Here is a 24507-nt window from a genome sequence, read left to right as displayed (position 1 = left end):
ACTCACGCTGTGATCAGCGGCAGCTGGATGCAATAATTGCATGCCAATGTGCATTGGCTCGTTTAGTTTACACTCGAAGTGGATTGGTCTGTCGAAGTGATATCCCAATTCGTCGGTCACCGACGTGACTCGGAGTGACCGACTGAAAGGGAACTTTCTTTCAAAACTTTCAATCTTTTGAATGCTAATGTATATATAGATATTTTTTGGTATGAATGTAGACATTTATTGGTATATCGCCCTGCCTAATGGCTTATTTCTCATCTTTTCTCCTCAGGTCAGTGACAGACCCCAGAGACGGCAAACGCGTGGCCCTCAAAAAGATGCCCAATGTCTTCCAAAACCTCGTCTCCTGCAAGAGGGTTTTCCGCGAGCTGAAGATGCTTTGTTTCTTCAAGCACGACAATGTGAGCTTCCCACCATCCCCTACTGTTTTTTTTAATCAGTTAGTGTTACCTAACTCTCGCTATCTACGTGCTGTCCCCATGGTGCCATTAGCGGGAGCCTGGCTAGCTCTTGTTGTCCCTGGGCTGCTGGTGCCTGGGAAACTAATGTCATATGAAGGCTGGTGTCAGTGCCTACGTTCTCTGGCGTCAAAGCTGACCTCTGGCGCTCTGTCTTTGTTTCTCCACAGGTGCTGTCAGCTCTGGATATTCTGCAGCCTCCACACATCGACTACTTTGAGGAAATGTATCCTAAACAGAAAGCTAATCTACCAGGTGCTGTCAAATTAAGTGATTTTGATCCCAAAACGTTTGCAACATTTGAAATCCACGATTTCAAAAAATTTATCAAAAATAAACATTAAGGCCAATGTGATAATTATAGGCTAAGTCTGAAATCCACAATGTGAGAATAATCTAAAGAGCATCTTCAAGAACATCTAACGTCTGACATTTGACTGTCACAAATTTGCACATTTGATTTTAAAATGAAAGGTTTTTTTATATAATTAATTTTTAAAGCTTCAGGTTAGATGTACTTTTTGTAGGTCTAAACAATTTGACCAAAAAATTTGTGATTATATTATTATTATTAATATTATTATTATACTGAAAAGATACTGAGATACTAAAACTCCAGATCATGAGCTGCTCGTGTATAAAAGAACTCTGAAACACACATTGCATATATTTATTTAATTAAAATGCGGCTTTTGCAATTTGATAATCACACCAAGCCAGTTTGGATTTATTTCATTTAATCATACGGTTAATCACACACATTTCTTTGTTTTACATTTTTCAGAATCCTCAATCTTTTTGTTTATTTACAGGTTTAAATGGCATTTTAAATCCTAGATTTTCTTTGTGGTTTTTAGACCTTGAAAGCTTGGAGCTTGAAAACAATTTAAAAATTGTAAGTAGCAGTATGAAACAATAGCTTGTAGATTTCAGAGCTTCGGCGTCGAAAGGGCATCTGAGGCCTTGTTTTAAAGTCTTAAATTGCTGCGCAAATGCTTTTTTGTGCCTTTTGTGGTTGCTAAAGTGGGATCAAGCTGAACATTATGTTTAGAGAGGTGATGGCTTGCCTCATGCTGTGCTTGAATGTTTTTGATGGCAAGGAATGATCCAGTGTACTTATGGGAACTAGTATGCCATCTACAGTATAGGCAAAACCATTCTGTCTTGCTCTCTGATTATCACAGGTTAAAAGGGGTCTTCTTTTCTCCTCATTTTTCTTAGCATCGTTTAATGGTTTTGTTCTAATAGTGGAATATTGGGATGATGTTTCAGATGGATTTCAGAAAAAGCTGACATGTTATTTTTAAGGCCTTTTCTTTCCCCTGATATTTCCTAGATGTGGTCTGCAGGACGCTAAATGCATCCACAGCTTCTTAATTTGGTATATAATTTAATCAGAGGAATTACACGCTTTCCCCATTTACCGCTCTTGCCCGGTCACCCGATACGCACTCTTGTAAGCCACTTTTCTAACAGTATTTTTTCCATCAAATACCAAGAGGCTTTCTATGATTTGAGCTGGACAGTCTTCCTCTTAAATTAGCTGGAATTTTAGCTCTTCAAAATCAGGAACAAAAAAGGCTTTTGTGTTAATTAGCTGGGAGATTTATCCTGCGCTTTTGTATTTTTAGACATTTCTCATGCAGCGTGACCACTGGCTGTGGTCTGGATTCAGCTTCGTTTCACAGTGTTTGGAATCATCTAAAAGATGTATAACATTAGTAAACAATGCTGTGTTCAAGTAAATCCACTAAAGAAAGGGTGAACGTGCCAGGCAACATACATTTTACATTTTTATGGCTATGAGAGTGCTTAGTGATGTAATGCACATTCAGTCATAGTGCATGCTTGCATTTCTCCATTTTGGCACCAGAATTAAAGGGGACACATCATAGGAAACAGGATTAATTTAACATATTGTCACGCCCCTGGACTGTTTTTGTTGTGTTTTCCCTCCCTATGTGCTCCGTGACCCAGTTTCTCCCCTGTCTAATTAGTCATTCTGTTCACCTGTGTTCCTCCCAATTTCCTCGTTATCCTGTGTATTTAAGCCCCAGTCTGTTCAGTCTGTGTTTTGTCGGGTCTACCAGTTGTGAATGTGTGTCATTTTCCCTTCTTGGTGTGGATTTACCCCTGTTTGGATTCAATAAATGATAGTTTTGTTTATCCACGACTCCTTCGTTCCTTCCGGCAGCATTACGTGACAGAAGACCCGACCAAGAACAGTTAATTCTGCGTTTCCCCTCCGTTTGTTTTTCGTGTTTATTCAGTGTTATTTGTTTCTGTTGTGTGTTTCCCCATGGATCCCCTCGCCCGCCCGGAATACCGGAGCAGGGGAGAGATCGCTCAAGGACCATACAAGACTGTTCCTGGTCCTTGCTAATACCACCTGCTACCCGGACGACGCGCTCTGCGCGTTCTATGATGCCAGCTTGAACCCCGCATGTAGAGCGCCGTTGTCCGAAGATCATCCTCGAGCGGATTTCGCCACCTTTGTGGAGTGGATTCCACTCCGGACCCAGAGCCTAGCCCACCATCTCCCCGCTGCGCGGAGCACGAGCCCGAGCCCACCGTTCCACGTCCTGCCCAGAGAGGGCACCTGTTTCCAAGTCCAACCCAAAGAGAGACCCTGTTCCTAAGTCCTGTCAAGAGAGGGATTCTGTTCCTAAGGGCAGCCCCTAGAGCCCCGAGGCTCACAAATGCCCGCCCGCTCCTGCCTCCTCCTCCGCTGTCGTCTGGCAGCCCCTCTGCTCACCCTCAGCCCACCATCTGTGCGGTAGGCTCACTGTGGGTCTGCCAGTCTCCATCGTCACTGGGGCTGGAGCATCCCTTGTGTCCGCATCCAGCCTCTGAATCCCGGACTCCGCCTCGGCCCGTCGACCCGTCAGCTCCACCATGGCTCCTAGTAGGGCTGTGCGATATGGACAAAAAAAACCTATCGCGGTTTCTTTGATCAATTTTGCGATTTCGATTTTAGTCACGATTTTGACACACACAGACATGCTTTACAGTCATTAATGCATTCAGTGTGAATTTGAAATATATTTCCAAAAGAAAACCAATTAGAGCTTTATCAAAAATAACATGTCTGTCTCTAGAACAGACATAAGGCAAAATAATCACTAAGTAAAGGTGTAACAAAATGTCTCTAGAATAGACAAATGGCAGAAAAAAGAAAAAAAATCCCGTGTCCAAGGATTTTTTTTTGCCATGCATTGGTCATAGAGCTCTTTGTGGCGTTGCCTCAGATGTTGAACTAGATTTGTTGCGCCAAGTTCACACGCACTCCGTCTGCAGTGCGTATACAGTATACAGAGAGAGAGAGAATTAATTTTAAAAACATTTCCAAAAGAAAACCAATAAGAGCTTTATCAAAAAGCTGTAACATGTCTCTAGAACAGACATAAGGCAAAATAATCACTAAGTAAAGGTGTAACAAAATGTCTCTAGAATAGACATGGCAGAAAAAAGAAAATATCCCGTGTCCAGGGATTTTTTTTGCCATGAGAAATCACGCAAGCTCAAATCGCGATTTTATGACGATTTCGATTAATCGCACAGCCCTAGCTCCTAGCTCCCTCCTCTCCGCCGTGGTCCGGCAGTCCACTGGCTCCGCCGGGCTTCCTCATCCCTCCGGCTCCGCTTTTGTCTGGCGTCGACCATCCTGCGCTTCGGGACTCCACTCCTCCGGCTGCACCTTGTCCCTTCGTCCCTCCGGCTCCGTCAGGCTTCTCCATCCCTCCAGCTCTTCCTCGGTCCTCTGTCGCTCCAGCTCCACCGTGGCCCTCCGGATCCTCCCCGTCGCCCTGGCTCATTGGCTCTCCGCCTCGTGCTCCTCCGCCACCTGCTCCGCCGCAGTCGGTTGGCCCCCTGGAGTCGTCAGCCCTTCCTCCTCCATGGCTCCTCCCTCCGTCGGCTCCTCCTACTCCAAGTCCCTCCTGTTTTCTCCTTGGCTTCTCCCTCCGTCGTCACCTTCCTGGACTCTGTTTGCCGGCCCCCTCCCGGGTGTCCGTCCTCCTCCTGAGCCTCCTCCCAAGTTCCCACCCGTCCCTCCTTCTGTTGTTTTTACGGCACGGGACGCGCCTTCCGGAAGGGAGGAGTAATGTCACGCCCCTGGACTGTCTTTGTTTTGCTTTCCCTCCCCATGTTCTCCATGACCCAGTTTCTCCCCTGTCTAATTAGTCATTCGGTTCACCTGTGTTCCTCCCAATTTCCTCGTTATCCTGTGTATTTAAGCCCCAGTCTGTTCAGTCTGTGTTTTGTCGGGTCTACCAGTTGTGAGCGTGTGTCATCTTCCCTTCCTGGTGTGGATTTACCCCTGTTTGGATTCAATAAATGATAGTTTTGTTTATCCACGGCTCCTTCGTTCCTTCCGGCAGCGTTACGTGACACATATATGCAAAAATAACATGAAAACTAAAGCTTCAAAGTTGGTTGTATACACTGTAAAAAATAAGTGTAATTTTAACTGTAAAATTTTGTAAAAACGCTACTGAAAAAAACTGTTAATAGGTTAACAGTAAGTTCCCGTACTATATACAGGGAAAAACTGTAAAATATCTAACCAGACATTTCATGTAATTTTACAGTAAAATGCTGTTAATTTTACAGTTTTTAGAAGTAAACATAATAAATCAATGTATAATTTACAGTCAAAAACTGTAAACTGATATTCCCAGAATTCCCTGCATGACACTCCACATTTGAAAGTATTTTGTTTAAATAATCATGTTTTTTTAATAGTTTTTGTTATTAGTTATGTATATTTGGGCTTTATGTTACATCTTCTGTTGTTTAATGAAAGTTTAATGCATTATTTAAGTATCATGTGTGTTACCATGATGGTGTTTAGTGTTTGCATGAATGACTCTGTGCACCGTCTATATATTAGTATATACTTCTGCTTGTGGCGAAGCTACCTGTGATGAGCTTTGATTCTTCATGTGGCTTTCTCTTTTACCACCTGCATTATTATGGTGGTTGTCAGTATGTACAAAACAGATTTTAATAGCAGTGTGCATTGTTGAATTTACTGGTTTACATTCAAATTTTCTTGTTTGTAAATTACAGTTTAAAATTTACAGTTTTTCTGTATTTTTTACAAAATTATTCTGGCAACCACAGCTGACAAAATTATTTTGTAAAAACTACAGAATTTTTTTTACAGTGTATGTAATCTTCACAGATGTGACATAGGACCATGAATATACTAACATATGGTTGGTAAGTGAGTTTAGCCAATCATAATAGGGGTCATTTATATACAGAAATGCAAATAGTTATGAATTTTAAGGTTCAGAAAAGGTGGAAAAAGATCATGTATAAATTATGATCCAGTGTTGTTATAGTTAACAAAAACTAAAACTATTACAACTCATTTCCCTTAAATTTACTAAAACTAAATCAAATAAAAAAAATTATGAAATAAAATTACATAAGATATAGTAAAATAAATGCTAAAATACTCAAATAAGATCAAATTGAAATAAATCCCTTGAAATAAATCTCAAAGATAAAATATAAATATTAGAAGAACAACTTAAAAAAACACACACACATAATTAGGAATGCCTTGCCTTGGCAACTAACTGAAATAAAAATGTTAAAAAAGTTGAAACACTAAAATAGCTAAAACTAAAATGAAAAAAAAAAGTTAAATAGAAATAGCAAAATAGAAATAAATAAATACAAAAGCACAGTTACTAAAACTTCAAATAAAATTAAAATGAAACTCTAAAAATAAGAGGTAAAACTCTAAAATATTATTAAATACTATAGTAGTATGAAAATAATACTATAATTTATTTCGCACATCATAAACCGTGATCAGAGAAACCGAGTTTCCTGCCTTTTTTGATACATTTGTACACTACTTTTATATCCATTCTGCAGAATTCCATAAATTTTACCCCTAAAATTATTGCAGAAGATTTGATTTTAGCTGTTTAGCAGAAAATAATATGATAAAAAAAAAGTCCAATATGTCCCTTAAAAAATCTTCACAGTGTGGTGACGGCTATAGTGCACGTTTTCCATTACATTTTCCAAGAGTCAGACTTCTACAGAAGCAGCATAATAAGAGATTGTAAACACTTTTAAACACACACACACACACACACACACAGGTGCAAAGGAACATTCATATTCTGTGTGATAATGTTCCCCCTCAGTGCCACTATCTTTGTTCTGTTTAACGTATTTATTTACTCAATGGATTAAACATAGACTCATATCTTTCTGCATGTACACAGCACAGTAGAACCTTTGTGCTCTCATTTGAATGGATTAAGAAACAAAAACATCAATACATTCTTTGCGGTTGGCTCCTTGAGCCGTATATTTTGAAGCCGCTTGGTTAGACATGCAAAAATGTGTGTTCCTTGACATGTACACGAACCATTCAAACATAAAGTTAATAAAAGCCATATTCCGGAGCCCGGGGATCTCACTGGTCCCCAGCAGACCTGTTTGGAAAGGTTATTTCATACAACACTGCCGCTGTGTATTCCAGCTAATTATATCTTTTGCTGAATGGCGTCTTTCTCAGTGACTGATGTGTGAACTGTGCTCAATGCTCCTTGTCATAATGGCTGTTATTTCTTCATCTGACTGCTCGACTGCCGTTTCATATACGTTGCATTTTACCAGACGCCTGCGGTGAAAGTGTTTCAGTTAATCAGTCACTGTTTGTGTCACAAACTTATTTCCTTCTGTTGCAGGAATGTACTTTTTTGGTCTGTTGTTCAAAATCTAGTTTGCTGCCTACTTAGGGAGCCTTTAAGGTATGCTCACAATGCAAAGGCTATTCCACAAGGTAGGCAACTTAATTATGTTGCTCAAGATACCTTGTTTTGGGCAAATTATAAAGGCTGGAATACACTACACAGCTTTTGCCCAGATTTTTGCTGTCTGGAAGAGTGAACGCTTGTTGCCAAAAATCAAATCCAGTCTGCAGATTTTGGGAAGTCAGGGTTGACAGATTTCACAGAAAATCGTGTTGCGCGTGATGCACACACTTTCTGATTAAATTTTTTGCTTCAGACTATGATTCCACCCTGTTAGAGGATATCAAACATCTTTTGAGATAATTTTAAAACGCATTGTTTTCATTTTTAATGGGTCTCCTAGCAATCCAATGCAAGTTTGTGTTAATTTGTTGCATTAATTTTCAAAGAATTAATTTATTTATTAAAATTTATTAAGTAGTTCAACTTAATTTCTTTCTGAAAATGTATTTGCAATAATAATATAGGTTTAAAATTAAGACCTAATAAATTGTTAGAATTAAATTATAGTTATTTTTAAATAAAGCTTCAAATTGAAATGAAATATAAAAGTATATAATAAAAATATGATTCATAACATAAAATGTATATATTTTTGTAGTAGAACCAGTGGCATTGTTGTCAAAATGTTTTTTAAAGACCTAATAAATTACTTACAATACAGTATATTTTTAAAGAAAGATTAACAGTTAAATTAAATATATATATATATTGGAACCAGTGGCAGTGTTGGCACTTTTTATAAAGGCCTAATAAATTGCTTGTATTAAAGTATGTTTGTTTTTAAAGAAAACTTAACATTTAAGTGAAAAATAAAAACATGTTTTTCTCACATAAAATATTAGATAAGATAAAATGTATCTATTTTTGTTGCCCAAAACATGACTCAAGTTTCAGAACATGCCAAATTGTATTTTGGAACAGCTTGAAATTAGTAGTATGTGATCCTTAGTTGTTTTGGTGTAGGATGCCCAGTTTTTTCTGTAACCTTTTTCAACATCGACAAGTGTATAATACCTTGTATTTTAAAACCTGTTCAGTTTTTGAAACTTGTGTAGTGTATTCCAGCCTTAAGGCAACATTGTGTGTATCCTTTGCGAAGAAGGAAATCCATAGTACCATAGTACCCAAAACACCTCAGTATAAATAACAAGGAAATATTTCACTCAATATTTGTGATCGCTCTATTGAAATCAATTGGGAGTAGTCTAGAACTGTATTTGTGTGTTGTGCAGAGTTGCTGTCTTGGTAGAGCATTCTAAATTGGTCACTTAGAAGGTTACATGACCTTTAAAATGCCTATGTAGGCAACTCACTAGATTTTGGAACAGAACCCATCTTGTTTATGTGGTTTTATGGTGCTTTCTAAGGGATGTTTTTGTTATGCTTGTGTTTACTTCTTACAGCTAAACTTAACTTAACTTGGTTACTGTGTTTACGCGAATACTTGTCAAAACGGACAATTCGACATCATTTTGTGTGTAATTCTCCATTCATGCGATGCGAAAGAGTACTCTTTGTGTGTACAGTGTGTGCGCTCAGAAAACCGGACCGAATTGAGTTCTCTCTTGCGTTGTCAGATTTATCCATATGTCTGCTCTTCTCTTACTCCCACATATTGACATTTTTTGAACGTTTTATGCGACGTGCAGCAAGTGTATTTTAGCTTATGTCCCGCTGGTTCATATGTACGCATGACCTCAGAGCCACGCAGCAGATTCGTTCTGAATGAATCTCTTCCCAAATCGTCCCTCCCTAACATTTTCGTCTCGTTTTTATTCGTTGACGAAAATGTCAATAGATTTACGTCATAGTTTTTGTCATTCAAAAATAGTTTTAGTTCGTTATCGTCTCGTTGTCGTCGGTGAAAAAAATGTCGTTGTTGACAATTATGACGAAAATTATTCGTCAACGAAATTAACACTGGTTTCAAAGCTCTGTCAGTGGTTTAGCTACATTGAACTGGGTTTCCAACTTCTCAAATGTGCTTCAACTATGTATGCGAGAGCATACTTCCTTATATTTGCTCTGTATATACAGTATGCTGTATAAGTAGGTGTTTTTTTGCCACAGTACATGTGTGGATGCACGTGTTCTCATGTACTTGTGTGATAACTGAATCCCAGGGATAGGATGTGCTGGCTCTCCTCCATTGGAGCCTGCGCTCGCTTTTCTGGAACACGGTCCTGCAGGACGCGGTTAAACACACACAAATGCATTAGGGATGCGCATTTTGGTCGGCTCGAGAACTAAACAGATAAATCAGCAGAGTACTCTGGGTGGGACAGGGGGGCGATGGAGAGAGTTCCATCTGTGCTTATTTTAATTGTATATATGTGTAAGACAAACATCTTTGGCAGTTGCATCGTGACTCCAATCATGAGAATCATTTTTAGAGGCCATTATTGCGTTTTCATGTTCTGAGTACAGGTGCCCATTCCTAAAGTATTCCTTCAACTGTAAGATTTTTTCCCCCATTTGAACTAGCAGGGGGGGGGGTTTCATGCCCTGCCAACATTTTCTGGGGCCACACCTATGTTTGTAAGGGTGTATTTTAGCATCATAAATGGTCATTAAAAAAAAAAAATCTCTTAATAAATAATACATTTCTTTAAGACAAAAATGACAACAAATGTATTGTTTTTATTCATTTACAATAATATTATATATGCATCATTTTAAAACATAATAAATCATTTGTATAAATCTTGACATTAAAGCTTGAAAGAAAGGAAGGAAGGAAGGAAGGAAGGAAGGAAAGAAGGAAGGAATGAAAATCATTTAAATGAATCATTTTGTGATGGAACCAGTGGCATTGCTGTCAATTTTTTTAAAAGACCTATATAGAGTTATATTAAAATGTATATTAAATATTGCATATTAAATGTATATTATATTATATTATATTATATTTTATTGTATTATATTATAGTTGCTAAGGAAAGCTTGACATTTAAATGAAAAGTACAAAAATGTATTTTTCTCACACATAAAATATGTTGATAAACATAAAGTGTATCTATTTTTGTTGCTTTAAAAAAAATAAAATCCTAATAAATTTTAAATTCGATTGAAATGTAAATTATTCTATCAATTCTATTATTCTATTAAATTATTTTATTAAATTCTATCATTTTTATTAAAAAAATAAATGTTTTTCTTACACGTAAAATATATTGCTGCAGATCAACTGTCTCTATTTTTGTGGTGGACTCAGTGGCAGTGTTGGCTGAGCAGGTAGTTTGATGCTATGATCAGTAAAATATCTGAACTTCAAGCAGTGTTCACCACAACCTCTTACACACTGAGGGCGCGTGCCCCCAGATGCTGTCTTAGCAGGCTATTTATAGCAAGAACAGTTACTCTAGGCTTCTGTCAGTACCTGCCAAGCTACGCTGCCCTATCATGCATCTATTATTGAATAAACTCAGAATGTCAAGAGAAGCAACCTGCCGAGTTGTGTTCTGAACACAAGTCAAGCTTTTTAATGCATCTGCGACTTTCTTGTTTCATCTTCCTTGTCTTTGATACAGTTGTCACGAGGTTGCTAGTTTAAGAGGATGTGGATTTCTCAGTGGTATGTCTGAAAGAGGCCTTTTTAACCAGTGTCAACTCCGCTCAAGCCTGTTTCAGATTGTTTGTCGCTATGTTGTCTTCAGTTATGTAACAGCGGTTAGGTAAGGTGGTTCTGAGTTTTGTAGTTCTTGTGTAAGTGAGACAGGTATATGTTAATAAAGGAGCAGTTCATGCAAAATGAGCTTTTATTATGTGTTTTTCATTTTATTTTAATTTATTTTATTTAATGTTATATTTTATTATATTGTTTCATTTTTAGCTTATCTTTTTACTTTATTGTTGATTTTATTTGTTATTTATTTTAGTATTTTATTTGATCTTATTGGAGTATTTTAGCATTTATTTTATTATATCTTGTTATGTAAATTTTATTTCATAATTTTTTTTATTTGATTTAGTTTAATCAATTTGTTTTAGTTTAGTATCTTATTTTTCCTTGTTTCTATTTTATTTTATGCTATTTTTATTTGTTTGATGTTATTATTTTATCTGTTTTATTTTATTTAGTGCTGTCAAACGATTAATCGCATTCAAAATAAAAGTTTTTGTTTACATAATGTATGTGTGTGTGCTGTGTATATTTATTATGTATATATAAATACACACATAGAGTATATATTTTGAAAATATATACATGTATTTACATGTATATATTTATATTAATATAACATAACATATTTTATATAAATATATTTAATATATAAACATAACATATTTTTCTTAAATATATACATGCATGTATGTGTATTATATATACATAACAAATATTCACCGTACACACATATATTACGTAAACAAAAACGTTTATTTTGGATGCGATTAATCACTATTAATCGTTTGACAGCACTACTTTTATTTTATTTATTTATTTATTTTGTGGAGCATCTGAAGCAAATTTAGATGAGCCAGTGAGCATTTGTGTGGTATGATATGAAAGTGTTTGCCTGGGCATCATGCGGCGGGTGTTTTCTGGGCGCACACGCTGAAGGTGTGAGAAGTCTCATCTCAAATACAGATTGCTTTCATGATTACAGAATGAGTCATGTGTGCTTTAAGGACAAAGACATTGATGATTTATTGTTAATGCCAGTGACTGAACTGGCATGGCTGCTTGCAACCTTTAAAGTGCATTTGGGATGTGTCTGTTTTTGTGTTCAGCTCTTCCTTCTATTCTTTTGAAGTCTTTATACTCCTATTTGTTATGTTATATGATGCGCATGATGTTCAGAAATGACTCTTTAGAAGTATAAAATGTGATTTCACCTGCTGAACCAGTCCCGCTTCTCTGTGGTTGTTGCTGAGGCAGGAAGTTCAGGATGTGGAAGATAAAAGGCTACAATGGCCAATGGACTGACAGAAGCAAGGTGCGCTGGGTTTAATTACCGAAAAGACTGTAGCAGCAGAATTAGCAGATTCCCCCCCTCCAGGTCTCCGAGCAGGTCAATTAGCACCCAGCAAAGCTGTGAAATACGCCTCCCTCCATCTGCATCTGGCAACGATTACACCTTGCTATTATGTGAGAGGACTTTGTGAAAGCTGTGTTCAGTCTCACACATGGCTAAACCCCCCTTTCTGTGTGTACAATGTGTGTTTGTACCAATTCGCAAATCTATGAGCGTGTAGGCTAAGTGTGAGCTGTGTTTGTGTGTGTGTGTGTGTATGTGTGGATATTCATAGCATGTCTTAAAGCAGTAATATTGACAAGACTGTGGAATTAGAGAGACATTTGAAAAGCTAGAAATGGTTCTTATTATCTTAAAGAGACATATTGTGGCAGTTCATTTTTTCCTCAAAGTTCACTGAACTGCAGTTCGTCGGTCATCCGACGTGACATCTCCGTTCCCTCCTTTAGGGAACGAGGGTTACCATACGTAACCGAGACGTTTCCTGTAAGACTTCCAAGTGTAAATAACTTTATCATAGGCTTTGCATGATACCTGCCATAGTTCACGTTTATCAGACGGGTGCTGAATACTGAAGAAGTGTTGATATGTAAAGGTTGGATACAGGCCTTTTTGTTTGTGATATGAAATATTCTTCTGATTTTAATGCACTTTTTAATTTGAGTTTTAAAAACAGTTTCAGTCGAATAAATATGAGCCCTGCATGTTTCAAGTCAAAACACGGCGCGGATGTCTTTATTTGAATGTATCTGAAGGGAACCGACTGTCCTCAGAAACGTGTCGTTGCCATTTTAATTTAATTTGACCTATAATTCCTGATAAAGCCGTGTTTATGAGCGCGGAGCTGCTTTGTGTACAGCCGTTACCGGGGAAACCGCAATATTTCAGCGCTCCTAAAGCGCCACCTCGTGGCAGAGAGTGAATTTGCAATTAATTTTCGGGCTACCAAAATTTGAAGAGTACCTGCCCGAAATTTTGAAATTTTGCGAGCCCTGCAGTCATTTGTCATCACTTAAAAATATTTGCAGAAGTCCACGCTTACCTGTTTTAAATGTCTGACGTTAAATATACGCATATTTGCTGTTTTGTGTGTGTGTGTATGTGTGTGTGTATGCATGCACATGTAATTGCTTTTATAGATTTTTATTGTGTATATTTATATATATATTGACGCAGATTCATGCATTTTCTATAGATTGTTTGAAAGATGTGTTATATACACTTTGCACAGACACACACACACACACACACACACACACACACACATATATACTGTATATTAGTGCTGTCACACGATTAATCGCATTTAAAATAAAAGTTTTTATCTACATAATATATCTGTGTGTAGTACTGTGTATATTTATTATGTATATATAAATACACACACATACAGTATATATTTACATTCATATAATTTATATTATATATAAATATCAGTAACATATTTTTCTTAAATATATACATGCATGGGTGTGTATTTATATATACATAATAAATATACACAGTACACATACAGTACATATACTATGTAAACAAAAACTTTTATTTGGGATGCGATTAATCACAATTAATCTCTTGACAGCACTAATATATATATATATATATATATATATACTCTTTTACGCTGTTAGAGCAAATTCTTCACTACTGACTACTGAGAAAATTTCTCAAAAATTGCTAAGAAATGACAAGTAACATTTAATTAAATGTTAAATTTTAAAGTAGAAGACTACAACAGTATTATCTTGTAAAACATACCAATAATCTTTATTCCAATAATCTTTATTTACAGTTTTGAAAAAAAAAATTTTTTTTATTATTGTAACAACCAGCTATATTTGGCAGGCATATATTAAGATGATTTACCAAATATCATTGGGAATGTTAAGGTGTATGCATTTGTGCATTCATTCTGTATGATTTAGGTGTGTTAGACAAAGTGTGAACATTTCTCTTTACGTGCAGGTGTATTCTTGTTTTCTGCTGCTCATCACCATGGGAACCGTTTAGTAGAATCACTCTACTTCCTTCTGTAAATCTCAACTGTCAGTTAGTCATTCTGGAGGGGGCTCCAGACCACAGGTGCCTCTCCACCTCTACCCGCAGTCAAGCTGTGCTAGTTGGCATAGTGATCCGGCAGCACTGGTTCCACACTAATTTAGTGGGGGAGAGTGAGAGAGAGTCACGGGGGAGATAAAGAAAGTCACGGGCCACAGAGAACTGGTGGAGCGCCACAGACTTCACTCCCCATAGTCCCCATTCAGCTCTTCAGTATGTGTGTATTTTTTGCGTCAGCGCTAACGCTCTGCGGAGAATCTAGCTCGGAGGATGTGTAATTTGCATTTCAGTGAAGCAATCAAGCATGGCCGTCATTTGCATGAGCTAATTAGGCACGTGACAAAAGCCCTCTGTTCTCCGGCGATTATCGGAATATCGTGTGGAGGTCTGCCTGGAGCTCCTCACAAGTCTGCTTTTGAGACACCCAGCCTGGTTAAAAAGTCTCACGGGTGTGATTTTTTTAAAGGGGTTGTTCATCCAAACGTGCAAAATCTGGTATTTATTTACTCACCCTTATGTTATTCTGTATGACTTAACAGTTTGGTGTTTTCCTCTAGCCAGGTTTCATATTACACCTTTAATGATATTTTTATTGTGCTTTGTTTGTCCTTTTAAAGCAAAAAAAGCCCCAGTCCTCATTCACTTTTTCATTATATTGAAAAGCGCAGCCAGTATATTCTTTAAAAAAAGCAGCTTTTTGTGAAGTCATACAGCCATAAAGCCATACAGGTTTGAATTGACATGAGGTCGAGTCTGAGGTAAATTGTCACTTCAACATTGAATACTATTTTACTCTGTTAGCCTGCAGTAAAAAAGTAACATGCATTTAGAATGATATTACTGACTTGTTAACTTGCTTTGGTTGATGTGTTACACTTTTTTTTGACAAGGTTCATGTTCTAGGTGTAGCGTTTTACTAAATAAGTTACTAAATACTCAGAGAATCCCAGTTTGTGTGGCAAATTAACAGCAGAGTTCTGTTGCCCTTTTGCAGTGTAGTAATGTTTTATTACCCCACAAAGAGCTGTGAAACAAATACTGATTTTGTTTCATAGTGGATGTGAAAATCTCAGAGAGAAAAAGGGGAGAGAATCGGCTGTCTATAGTCCATATCAAATTGTAGCCACATAACTGGATTTTTTGCCGCCATAATGCTAGAGTGTTCTGAGTTCAGGGACATGGTGTATGTTTGCTAAGGTGTTCGTGGTTATAGCATGCTGCTAGGGTTTTAGGTGGTTTCTAGGCTGGTACTCTGTGGTTTCTAGAGTGGTCTGGGTGATCACCTAATTTAGGGTGAAAGCAAAAACTAAATTTAGACTAAATACTAATACTAAATTTAGTATAATACATTTAAAAAAAAAAAAAAACATCACTTTCAAATCAAGCAGCTTGGTGTTGGTCAACTTGGCAAATTTGAGCAAACAACTTGCTAAATCTGCGTGGGGAAATTTTTACCCTCACACAGAATTCATGATTGCATGGTTAGCTACCTATTGAAATGACTGGATTTTGTTCACAGAAATCACCATTATTATAGTTTTTAATTTTTAGATATTTTCAATGAATGTTTTCAATTTAACTTAGTTTGTGTTATTATTTTTTTACGCTAAAATTGTTGGTTTTACTTTAAGTTTTTTTATGTTTTGATTAGTTGAAATCTCCACAAAACAATGGAAACAAGCTGCAACACAAGAAAATTAGCACAACACAAAGGAAACAAGTCACAGCACAACAGAAACCAGTCGCAACGCAATGAAATTAGCAGAACACAACGGAAAAAAGCCTCAACACAATGGAAACAAGCCGCAACACAACGTAATTAGCACAACATAAAGGCAACACAACGAAATTAGCAGAACACAACGAAAAAAAGCCACAACACAACATAATTAGCAGAACACAACGGAAACAAGCTACAACACAGCGTAATTAGCACAACACAAAGGAATCAAGTCACAGCACAACAGAAACAAGCCGCAACACAACAAAATTAGCACAACACAACGGAAACAAGCCGCAGCACAATGGAAACAAGCCGCAATACAACGTAATTAGCAGAACACAACTGAAACAAGCCACAACACAACGTAATTAGCAGAACACAATGGAAACAAGCTACAACAACGTAATTAGCACAACACAAAGGAATCAAGTAGCAGCACAATGGAAACAAGCCGCAACACAACGAAATTAGCACAACACAACGGAAACAAGCCGCAACACAATGAAATTAGCACAACACAATGGAAACAAGCCCGAACACAATGGAAACAAGCCACAACACAACGACATTTCGTATGCGTTGTGTTGTGGTGATTTTGTTGTGTTGTGGAGATTTCATTGTGTTGTACACTACTGAGCCATCGTCCATATCTAGTTTCAGTTTATTTTGTTTTAGAATTGTAAGTATTTTAGGGCTGTGAAAATGTATGTACTTAATGTAACTTTTCTAAAAAAGTTTAGCAATATTAAATTAAAAATAAAACTACATTTTTGGCCATTTTCATTCCATTTTAGTTTGTTTTGGAGTCATACAAATTTATTTTAGTCTCTGTTTTTCCCAGTTATGTTCCATGATGTGAATAATTGCAAGATGAGTTGCTTGCAGGTTTACTTCTTTGGGTTACAAGTTCAAAAAAACTAATTATGTAAAGAAAGCTCTCAAAAAACCTGCCTAAGAGACACAAAAAGCGGAAGAGAGATGCTTCCCAGGCTGCAAAGAGAAGCCGTGTCAATTTGCAGTGACACTGTGAAAGATGGCATGAAAATACTTGTGACACTCTTGTAGCTGAGAAACTTGAGGGAAAACCGTGGGGTGTGTTGAAGATGAGCTTGTCCCAGCAGACAGTCAATCAAGAGGTCCTGCATGCTCAGCTGTAGTTATCACACACACACACAAGAGGGTTGCCTCTGCTGACTGTGTCGATGACTGGATGAGCTTTTTTGAACCACAGATCTGCATCTGTCAAACCTTGTGTAGCTTGGTGTGCGTGACTCCCTGCCAGCGATTGTGAATGCTGGACTGGACAGAGTGGCAGAGGGCAGCTCATCTTTGTGTGTTTATAAAAGGAAGATCACAGGCGATTTGTCTTTGCCAGGAAGTCCTCCTACGCTATCTCCAATGCCTGTATTTACTGACAGGCGACGTGTTGAGCCTGCGCTCATATGTGTTGATTGCTGAAGTTGGCGTTTGTTTTGAGAGACTAGTAGCGCTGAGGCAGATAATTGCTCCTTGTTTGTTCTTTAGCTCATGAATGAGTCATAATGTGTGTCCCCAGGTGAAGATTATTCAACATCATAATCTTCTCGACATAAAGGTCAGACCTAGATACTCGGAAGTGACAGTTCTCTGGTTTGTGTTTATTAGCTGGACTGTAGGGCAAAGAGCAGCTCATCGTTGTGTGTTTTGTATTCTGGGAATTGTAATAGAGGGCGAATATGTGCTTTTATGCCCTTAGACATGGAAACGGAGCCTTTCATTGAGCCCTGGCGGTCTCCACGTAATGAAGTGAATTATAGTAATAGTAGTTGTGCTGATTAGATTACGTTCCCTTTTGGATTCAGCTCACTCAATGACTGTTGTAACACTTCTTATGCGTGTTTTCAACATCTTCATTCATCACCGCTTAATGCCCACATCATCACACCTTGACCTTTCTTGTGAAGCCTCACAAACCTGCTCTGCCAAGTGTTTGGCTGTCTATCGAAAGCAGAATGCAATGCCACTTTTTTTCTTTGCAGGTATACAGTAACAATTCATGACAATTTATGTTAGATTTTTTAACAAACAATGAATTTGGCAGTATTATTTAAATAACAAAAAAAAATTAATGTAGAGATTTTAGAGTTTTTGTTCTCAAGAATAACTATTTTATTTCATATATATTTAATAATGGGTTATTATGTGTATAATGAAGACTATTAATCACAGATGAATATGAAATATGAAGATATATATGTTTATATTTGTTTATAAGTAAATAATATTATAGTAGCATTTATAATGTTACAAAAGATTTCTATTTCAGATAAATAGTGTTCATATCGATATTGGAATTATATCGTATCGACCGAAATTAAGAAATATATCGTGATATAAATTTTGGCCATATCGTCCAGCCCTAGTATATAGTATATATAAATGATACTGTTAAATAATACTGCCAAAAAATGTAGTTTGTTATCAATTTGAAGTAACTAAACTGTCACTTCTTTGTTTTTTTAAATGGTCATAAAAGGATCATAAAATTATTATTCTTGATATAAGAATATGAAGATAATTGTTTAAAGTAATTATTATAATAAATATAATATTAAATGTTTATAGAAAAACTATTTATTGAAATATTTAAAGTAATATAGTGTTATTTAACTAAATAGTTCTTTCATCTAAAAATAATATTAAAAACGTATTACTTAAAGGTGTCCTATTATGGTCTTTTACAAAGCTGACCATAAAATAAAATTTTTCACACACTTTTCAAAAAAAAAAAAAAAAAATTTATTATAATGGATCTTCACAGTGCAATTTGAGACAGAAAATGTCAACATGCTTCATGCTACACTGTAAACTAACAAGTTTAACAATGCAAACAATATGTAACCTTTTTATTGTTTTCAAAAACAGCTGTTTTGCGTTGCTGGTCGCTCCACAAAGCTGTAACTAAAGTTGGAAAAAAAAAAATTTAATTGGGGGTAGGAGTAAAATTTGTGGTCCACTATCACATTTTACATCTGTAAAATCAGTGATTTACAAAAATATAATAATGTGCGAATAATACTGTTGACTTCATGCTCCAGTTTAGGAGTGGCACTTTATATAAATACTAGTCCTCTTCACATTCACCCTCTCCACTTCCCTGTGACCTCACTCTCCCCTGGCTCTGTTTTTAGATGAGTGCTAATACTGCCCATCATTTGGAGCGCTGCTGTATGTGTGAACTTCCTGCTGTTATTTTTGGCATGCTTGTTTCCCTTGACATAACCCTTACCGCAGTTATGTGGTGACGGAGTTGATGCAGAGTGACCTCCATAAGATCATCGTGTCTCCACAGCCCCTGAGCTCTGACCACGTCAAAGTCTTTCTCTACCAGATCCTCCGAGGTGAGACACACACACTAAGCCCTTCATTTCAAAATTTTATTTCAAAAGCTTCACCCTCAGATTTCAGACACACATTTTCCACGCTGAGTCTTTCTTCACCAAATCTCACGGGTAGAGAAACACACAGACAATCACACACACCTCTCTTCTTTGTGTTCCTTACTATCATATTCTCACCAAAGAAAATGAGGAGGAAGAGACGGACCACTCGTAGTGTATGAATACAAATGGGAAAACAAGAAACATTCACCTCTTTGATATTGTGTTTACTGCAGGACAACTGACAGGTCTTAAAGATACCAGTTAACCTAATTCCCAATGAATCACATGAAACACATAAAACTTCAGTGACACAAAGCTTTATTACATCTTAGAGTAAAAATGGCACCATAGCGAACCCAACAAGAAACCTGTACAGTGTAACAGCGCAGTCTGCTTCATATCAATACAGTTTGTGTCCACAAAATATCTTTAATGGCTGATGTATATGTTGTGTCCACAGGATTGAAGTATCTACACTCAGCTGGCATTTTGCACAGAGACATTAAACCCGGTAACCTGTTGGTCAACAGCAATTGTGTGCTTAAGGTTAGTGAAATACTAGTCAAACTATTATTTTGTTGGTGATTTTTCCTATGTTGAAATTTTGTATTTTTCTGGTACTTTTGCTTCAATGGTTATATGTAATTTATTATTTCAGAAATTGACCATGTAGTTGAACTCTTAAGACAGTTGTTTACAGGATATAATTTTTTTTAAAGTAATTTAAAATCTAGCAAACCTCTTATTAAACTATTTTTCTGTTTATATGGTTTTCACAAAGCATTATAATTCAGCTTTGCCATTACAGAAATAAATTATATTTTCAATCGTATATTAACATATAAACAGTTTTAAACTGTTTTAAAACTGTTTTAGCATTTGTTGTTTTGTTTTTTTTTAGCATTAAGGTCTTTGCACACTGAGTCTGAAATTCTCGTCCAAAATTTTCACACGTTAAAAAATAAATACGGCCTCACGTTGTCAATCACGTTTACACACTGCCTCCGAAACTTTCGTCCGTCATAAAAAAATTCGGACCAGGTTCGATTTTCTGTGTTTTTGCATCCGTAGCAAGCATTTTGATAGGAAAGTATGACGAATACGAAAACCGTAAAAGCCGTAGTTCACTGACAAGCTACGCAATATCGCGTTCATAATCACAGGCGATACATCGCCGATAATGAACACAATATTGCGTAGCTTGTCAGTGAACTACGGCTCTGTGTAGTAAATGCTGCTCCATCTGAAAGCATGTGATGGAGATTTACTACTAATCACAGAACCGGCTTTACTGACAAGATGCGCATGATAATTATTTGCACAGCCCTACTAAACAGTCATGTGACTGAATAATGGCCCAGATAATTGGCTACCAAAAGTGACAATTTTTGTCTCAAACACAGTTATTTTATTATTATATAATTTTAACATTTGTAATTTGGATGTAATGGCTAATGATTAGTATAAGAAATGTAGATTTGTTTTCGTGGTTCATATTGAAATGTAATACGTATGGTTATCTATCTATCCATAAAAAAACACTGAGTGAGCAAAAATTTGTGAGATAGCTAGTTATAATGGTAATTAAATAATGTTTACATATGTATAAAATCCTACATTAAAATCTGTCATATAAATTGGTCTTTTCATTAGAAATTAGTCTACTGATTGCCACCATTGATAGACAATTTTTTTTTTATAATATTAAAAATATCTGTATGACATTATATTCTGCAGTTCTTCCCTGGTGTACCGAATATCTATACTTTTCAAATTATCATATCGAAGTTAGAAATTCAAATATTGTGACAAAATTAATTTTGTAGGGTGCCACAAATTTGTTAAAATTTCCAAAGGGTGCCGCGACTAAAGAAAGGTTGGTAAACACTGCTCTAGCCTATGGGCCTTGAACTGTGTCTTTATAACTCCTATTTTTCAAGGAGCAAGGACGCTTCATATCTGTCTGGCCAGGCCAGGCCAGGTCTACAGCACCAGCGTACACACACTAACACACAATCTCTGGCTCCAGGGGGTCAGGGCCCCTTTGGGATTGATTCATCTGCTCAGTTCCTGACATAAATCTTCATTTTGGATCCCATAGAGAGAGTCCAGCTGCAAAAGAGAAGGCAAGGTTGATATGGGAGATATAGAAAGAGGGAGAAATTCTCTGTGTATGTGCGTGCTGACTCTACCCAGCAGCATGAGAAATGTGCTTGAGGGGAGAGCGGGAATAGATTGTGCTATTGGACCACAGAGAGGGAATCATTTAGCATGCGCTGCTTCATTTAGTCCTTAATCCCCATTTCCGAAAAAGAAGAACGTTTCCCTCATTTAGCTATTACGTGCCAAACCTTATCTTATGGCCATGTCCTGCAATCAAATATGCTTGAGTCTGATCTAGGTTCAAATTTGATTAATTTTATATCCATAACATGTTTTCTATTATTGGTGTGGGCTAAAATGAAAACTTGAAAACATACAAATAAAAGTGGATTCAAATTATTAATAAATACTAAAATATCATATAAATAATAGTAAAATAATACTGGACTTTATTTGATAAATGTGTTTCCATCAAGTGCATATTTTAAGAATAAAGATTAAGATTTCTCTTCAAATATGTGGATGGAGAACTGCCTATAGAAACAAACTTGGGCTCTTTGGGCAATTTCATGGGCCAATATGTAACCACTTAGCAAACATTTACAACACCCTATCAACCAGTTACAAAACCCAAGCAACCACATGGCAACACCTTGATTGCCCAGCTTGTCACTCTTTCCATAAATGGTGGTGTTTTTACTTGAATGGAACAAGAAGACACAAGAAATCGTTTCAATAAATTGCATGTTTAAGCGTTGCTTGCAGGATTAGAATTTGTCTTGTGGGAATGCATAAAATTAGGCCTCTGGGAAAAACTGGGTGGAGCTACTTGGGTAAATTGTTAACAATGTATGATAGGCCCTTTTGTGCCTTCTTTCTGAGAGTGAGTGGAGAGAAGAGGCAGAGATATTTTTCTCATTTATTTATTTCCCAAGGAACACTCAAGCGACTCAAGATGATTAGAAATTGGGTCTTGTGTTTATAGCGCTTTTATTGTTTATCCGTTTGGTTAAAATGTGAATGAGCCTCTCCGTCTAATTTTGGTTTTATTGCTTGATTTATTGGAAAAACATCTTCTCCATACGTCAATAAACGCACTTCACTCACAGACTTCACTCATCAACCTATTAAGTGTGTAAATATTTATCCTAAATTCTGCACAGATTTGTGACTTTGGCCTGGCAAGAGTGGAGGAGCTGGACGAGTCACGTCACATGACCCAGGAGGTGGTGACGCAGTACTACAGAGCGCCAGAGATCCTGATGGGGAGCAGGCACTATTCCAATGCCATCGACATCTGGTCTGTGGGCTGCATCTTTGCCGAGCTGCTTGGCCGACGCATCCTCTTCCAGGCCCAGAGTCCCATCCAACAGGTATTCACCTACGCTCATGTTCAGCGCTCGATCTGTAGGCAGAATCTGGCCTATTCACACAACTCATTGTGATTTATACAAGTAGAACATGTTCCTGTGTCAACATTCTTATCAGCCAATCAGAACCTTCTGATTTTTGGTGTAGCTGTAGAACAGCTAAGGAGTAATAATTCCTTACAATAATTCCTTACATTTATATAGCGCTTTTCTGGGCACTCAAAGCGCTTTACATAGAAGGGGGGAATCTCCTCAACCACCAACAGTGGTTGCTCCCTTTGCGATATTTGAGGATCATTGTAGATTTTGGATCATTTGGCCTCTCAGATGTGTTAAGTAGTTCAGCTGCTTTATCAGGGTCCACAATTAACACTTGCCAAGCACCAAATGTGAGGAAAAATTGGCTTTGGCGAGTAAACAAAAAGCTTTCTAACCATTTGGCTTTAGGAACTTCCTTAGGAACTGCAGGATATTTCATGGATTAAATTGCAAGAACTGAAGCCTGACCTTTTTTGTCTGACAGATTATGTGATTCAAGCAAATGCATAAGCTGTTAAAGTCACTAATCTTTTCAGAGAAATTTTTCTTTGCATTCTGACAGCTTTTACCTCAAATTACACCACTTAAAATTTACTTTATAGCATTTTTTTCTTCAGAGGTCTGTGTGGTGAAATATTTCTCACATTAAGCAACTAAAAATATTGTGCATATGACGACTAGCCCTGTTTCTCACAAATATACAATAGTAAATATAACCTATATATTTTTGATGCAGAATACAACTTTCATGGGTGATAAGAAGTATTTTATGTACATTTATGGTGTTAAATATTTATATTTAACTCTCTATTTAACTCACTTACAATTAAGTTTAACATTACTCAATCCGGTATTGTTTGGAAAATATATTTTCCCTCAAAAATAAAAGGAATTTAATAAAATGGTATGATATTTAATAATTTAATAAACAAGAAAAGTTACACTAGTAGTGATTTTATAGATACCCAGCTTTGTAACATTCTTCGTGAAAACAGAAAATCTTGGACGCTGATGCTAAACATGTGACCTTAATGTACGGTATTTTTGGCAAATGTTGTACAGCCATGCTAATGAGCGAGCGGGGGCAGCTCAAGGCTCTGTTGTACTGAAGTCCCAGTGTGGCCGTGACCCAGAAGCCCTCTGTCCTCCATAGCTGTGAGTTTTTCCATGAGCAGAACCTGTCTCTAGCTTTCACATATGCACAGAAGCCTCTACTCTTATTTTGTTCAGAGTCTCATAAACATTAAGGGCCCTATTTTAACGATCTAAGCGCATGGTCTAAAGCGCACGACGCAGGTGCACTCAGGGCGTGTCTGAATCCACTTTTGCTAGTTTAACGACGGGAAAACGATTGGCGAGCCCGGGCGCATGGTCTAAACAGGTTGTCCCTATTCTCTTAATGAGTAATGGGTGTTTTTGGGCGTAACGTGCAATAAACCAATCAGAGTCTCATCTCCCATCCCCTTTAAAAGCCAGTTGCGCTCGCGCCATGGCGGGTTCGCTATTTACATGGCGGAATGTAATTTTTCATATTTAAAAATGTTTGTGTGCTGCTGCGCGTCCC

At 37.0% G+C, this 24507-nt stretch overlaps 1 protein-coding gene across 1 annotated transcript in view; it reads left to right on the top strand.

Moving 5' to 3' along the window:
* The first annotated feature begins 282 nt into the window (after positions 1–282).
* The window catches only part of LOC107746660 (serine/threonine-protein kinase NLK), a 52013-nt gene continuing 27788 nt past the window's right edge, over positions 283–24507 (top strand). The window contains exons 1-5 of the mRNA XM_016560965.1: positions 283–407; positions 635–690; positions 19283–19389; positions 19892–19977; positions 22698–22907. Of these exons, the coding sequence (XP_016416451.1) occupies positions 324–407; positions 635–690; positions 19283–19389; positions 19892–19977; positions 22698–22907 (543 nt within the window). The 5' untranslated portion in view covers positions 283–323. The remainder of the gene's footprint in view (positions 408–634; positions 691–19282; positions 19390–19891; positions 19978–22697; positions 22908–24507) is intronic.

Source organism: Sinocyclocheilus rhinocerous, unplaced genomic scaffold, assembly GCF_001515625.1.
Source record: "Sinocyclocheilus rhinocerous isolate Xijiao unplaced genomic scaffold, SAMN03320098_v1.1 scaffold259, whole genome shotgun sequence".
Classification (NCBI taxonomy): Eukaryota; Metazoa; Chordata; class Actinopteri; order Cypriniformes; family Cyprinidae; genus Sinocyclocheilus; species Sinocyclocheilus rhinocerous.
The sequence above is the reverse complement of the archived record's forward strand: the minus strand, read 5'-3'. Positions and strand labels throughout refer to the sequence as shown.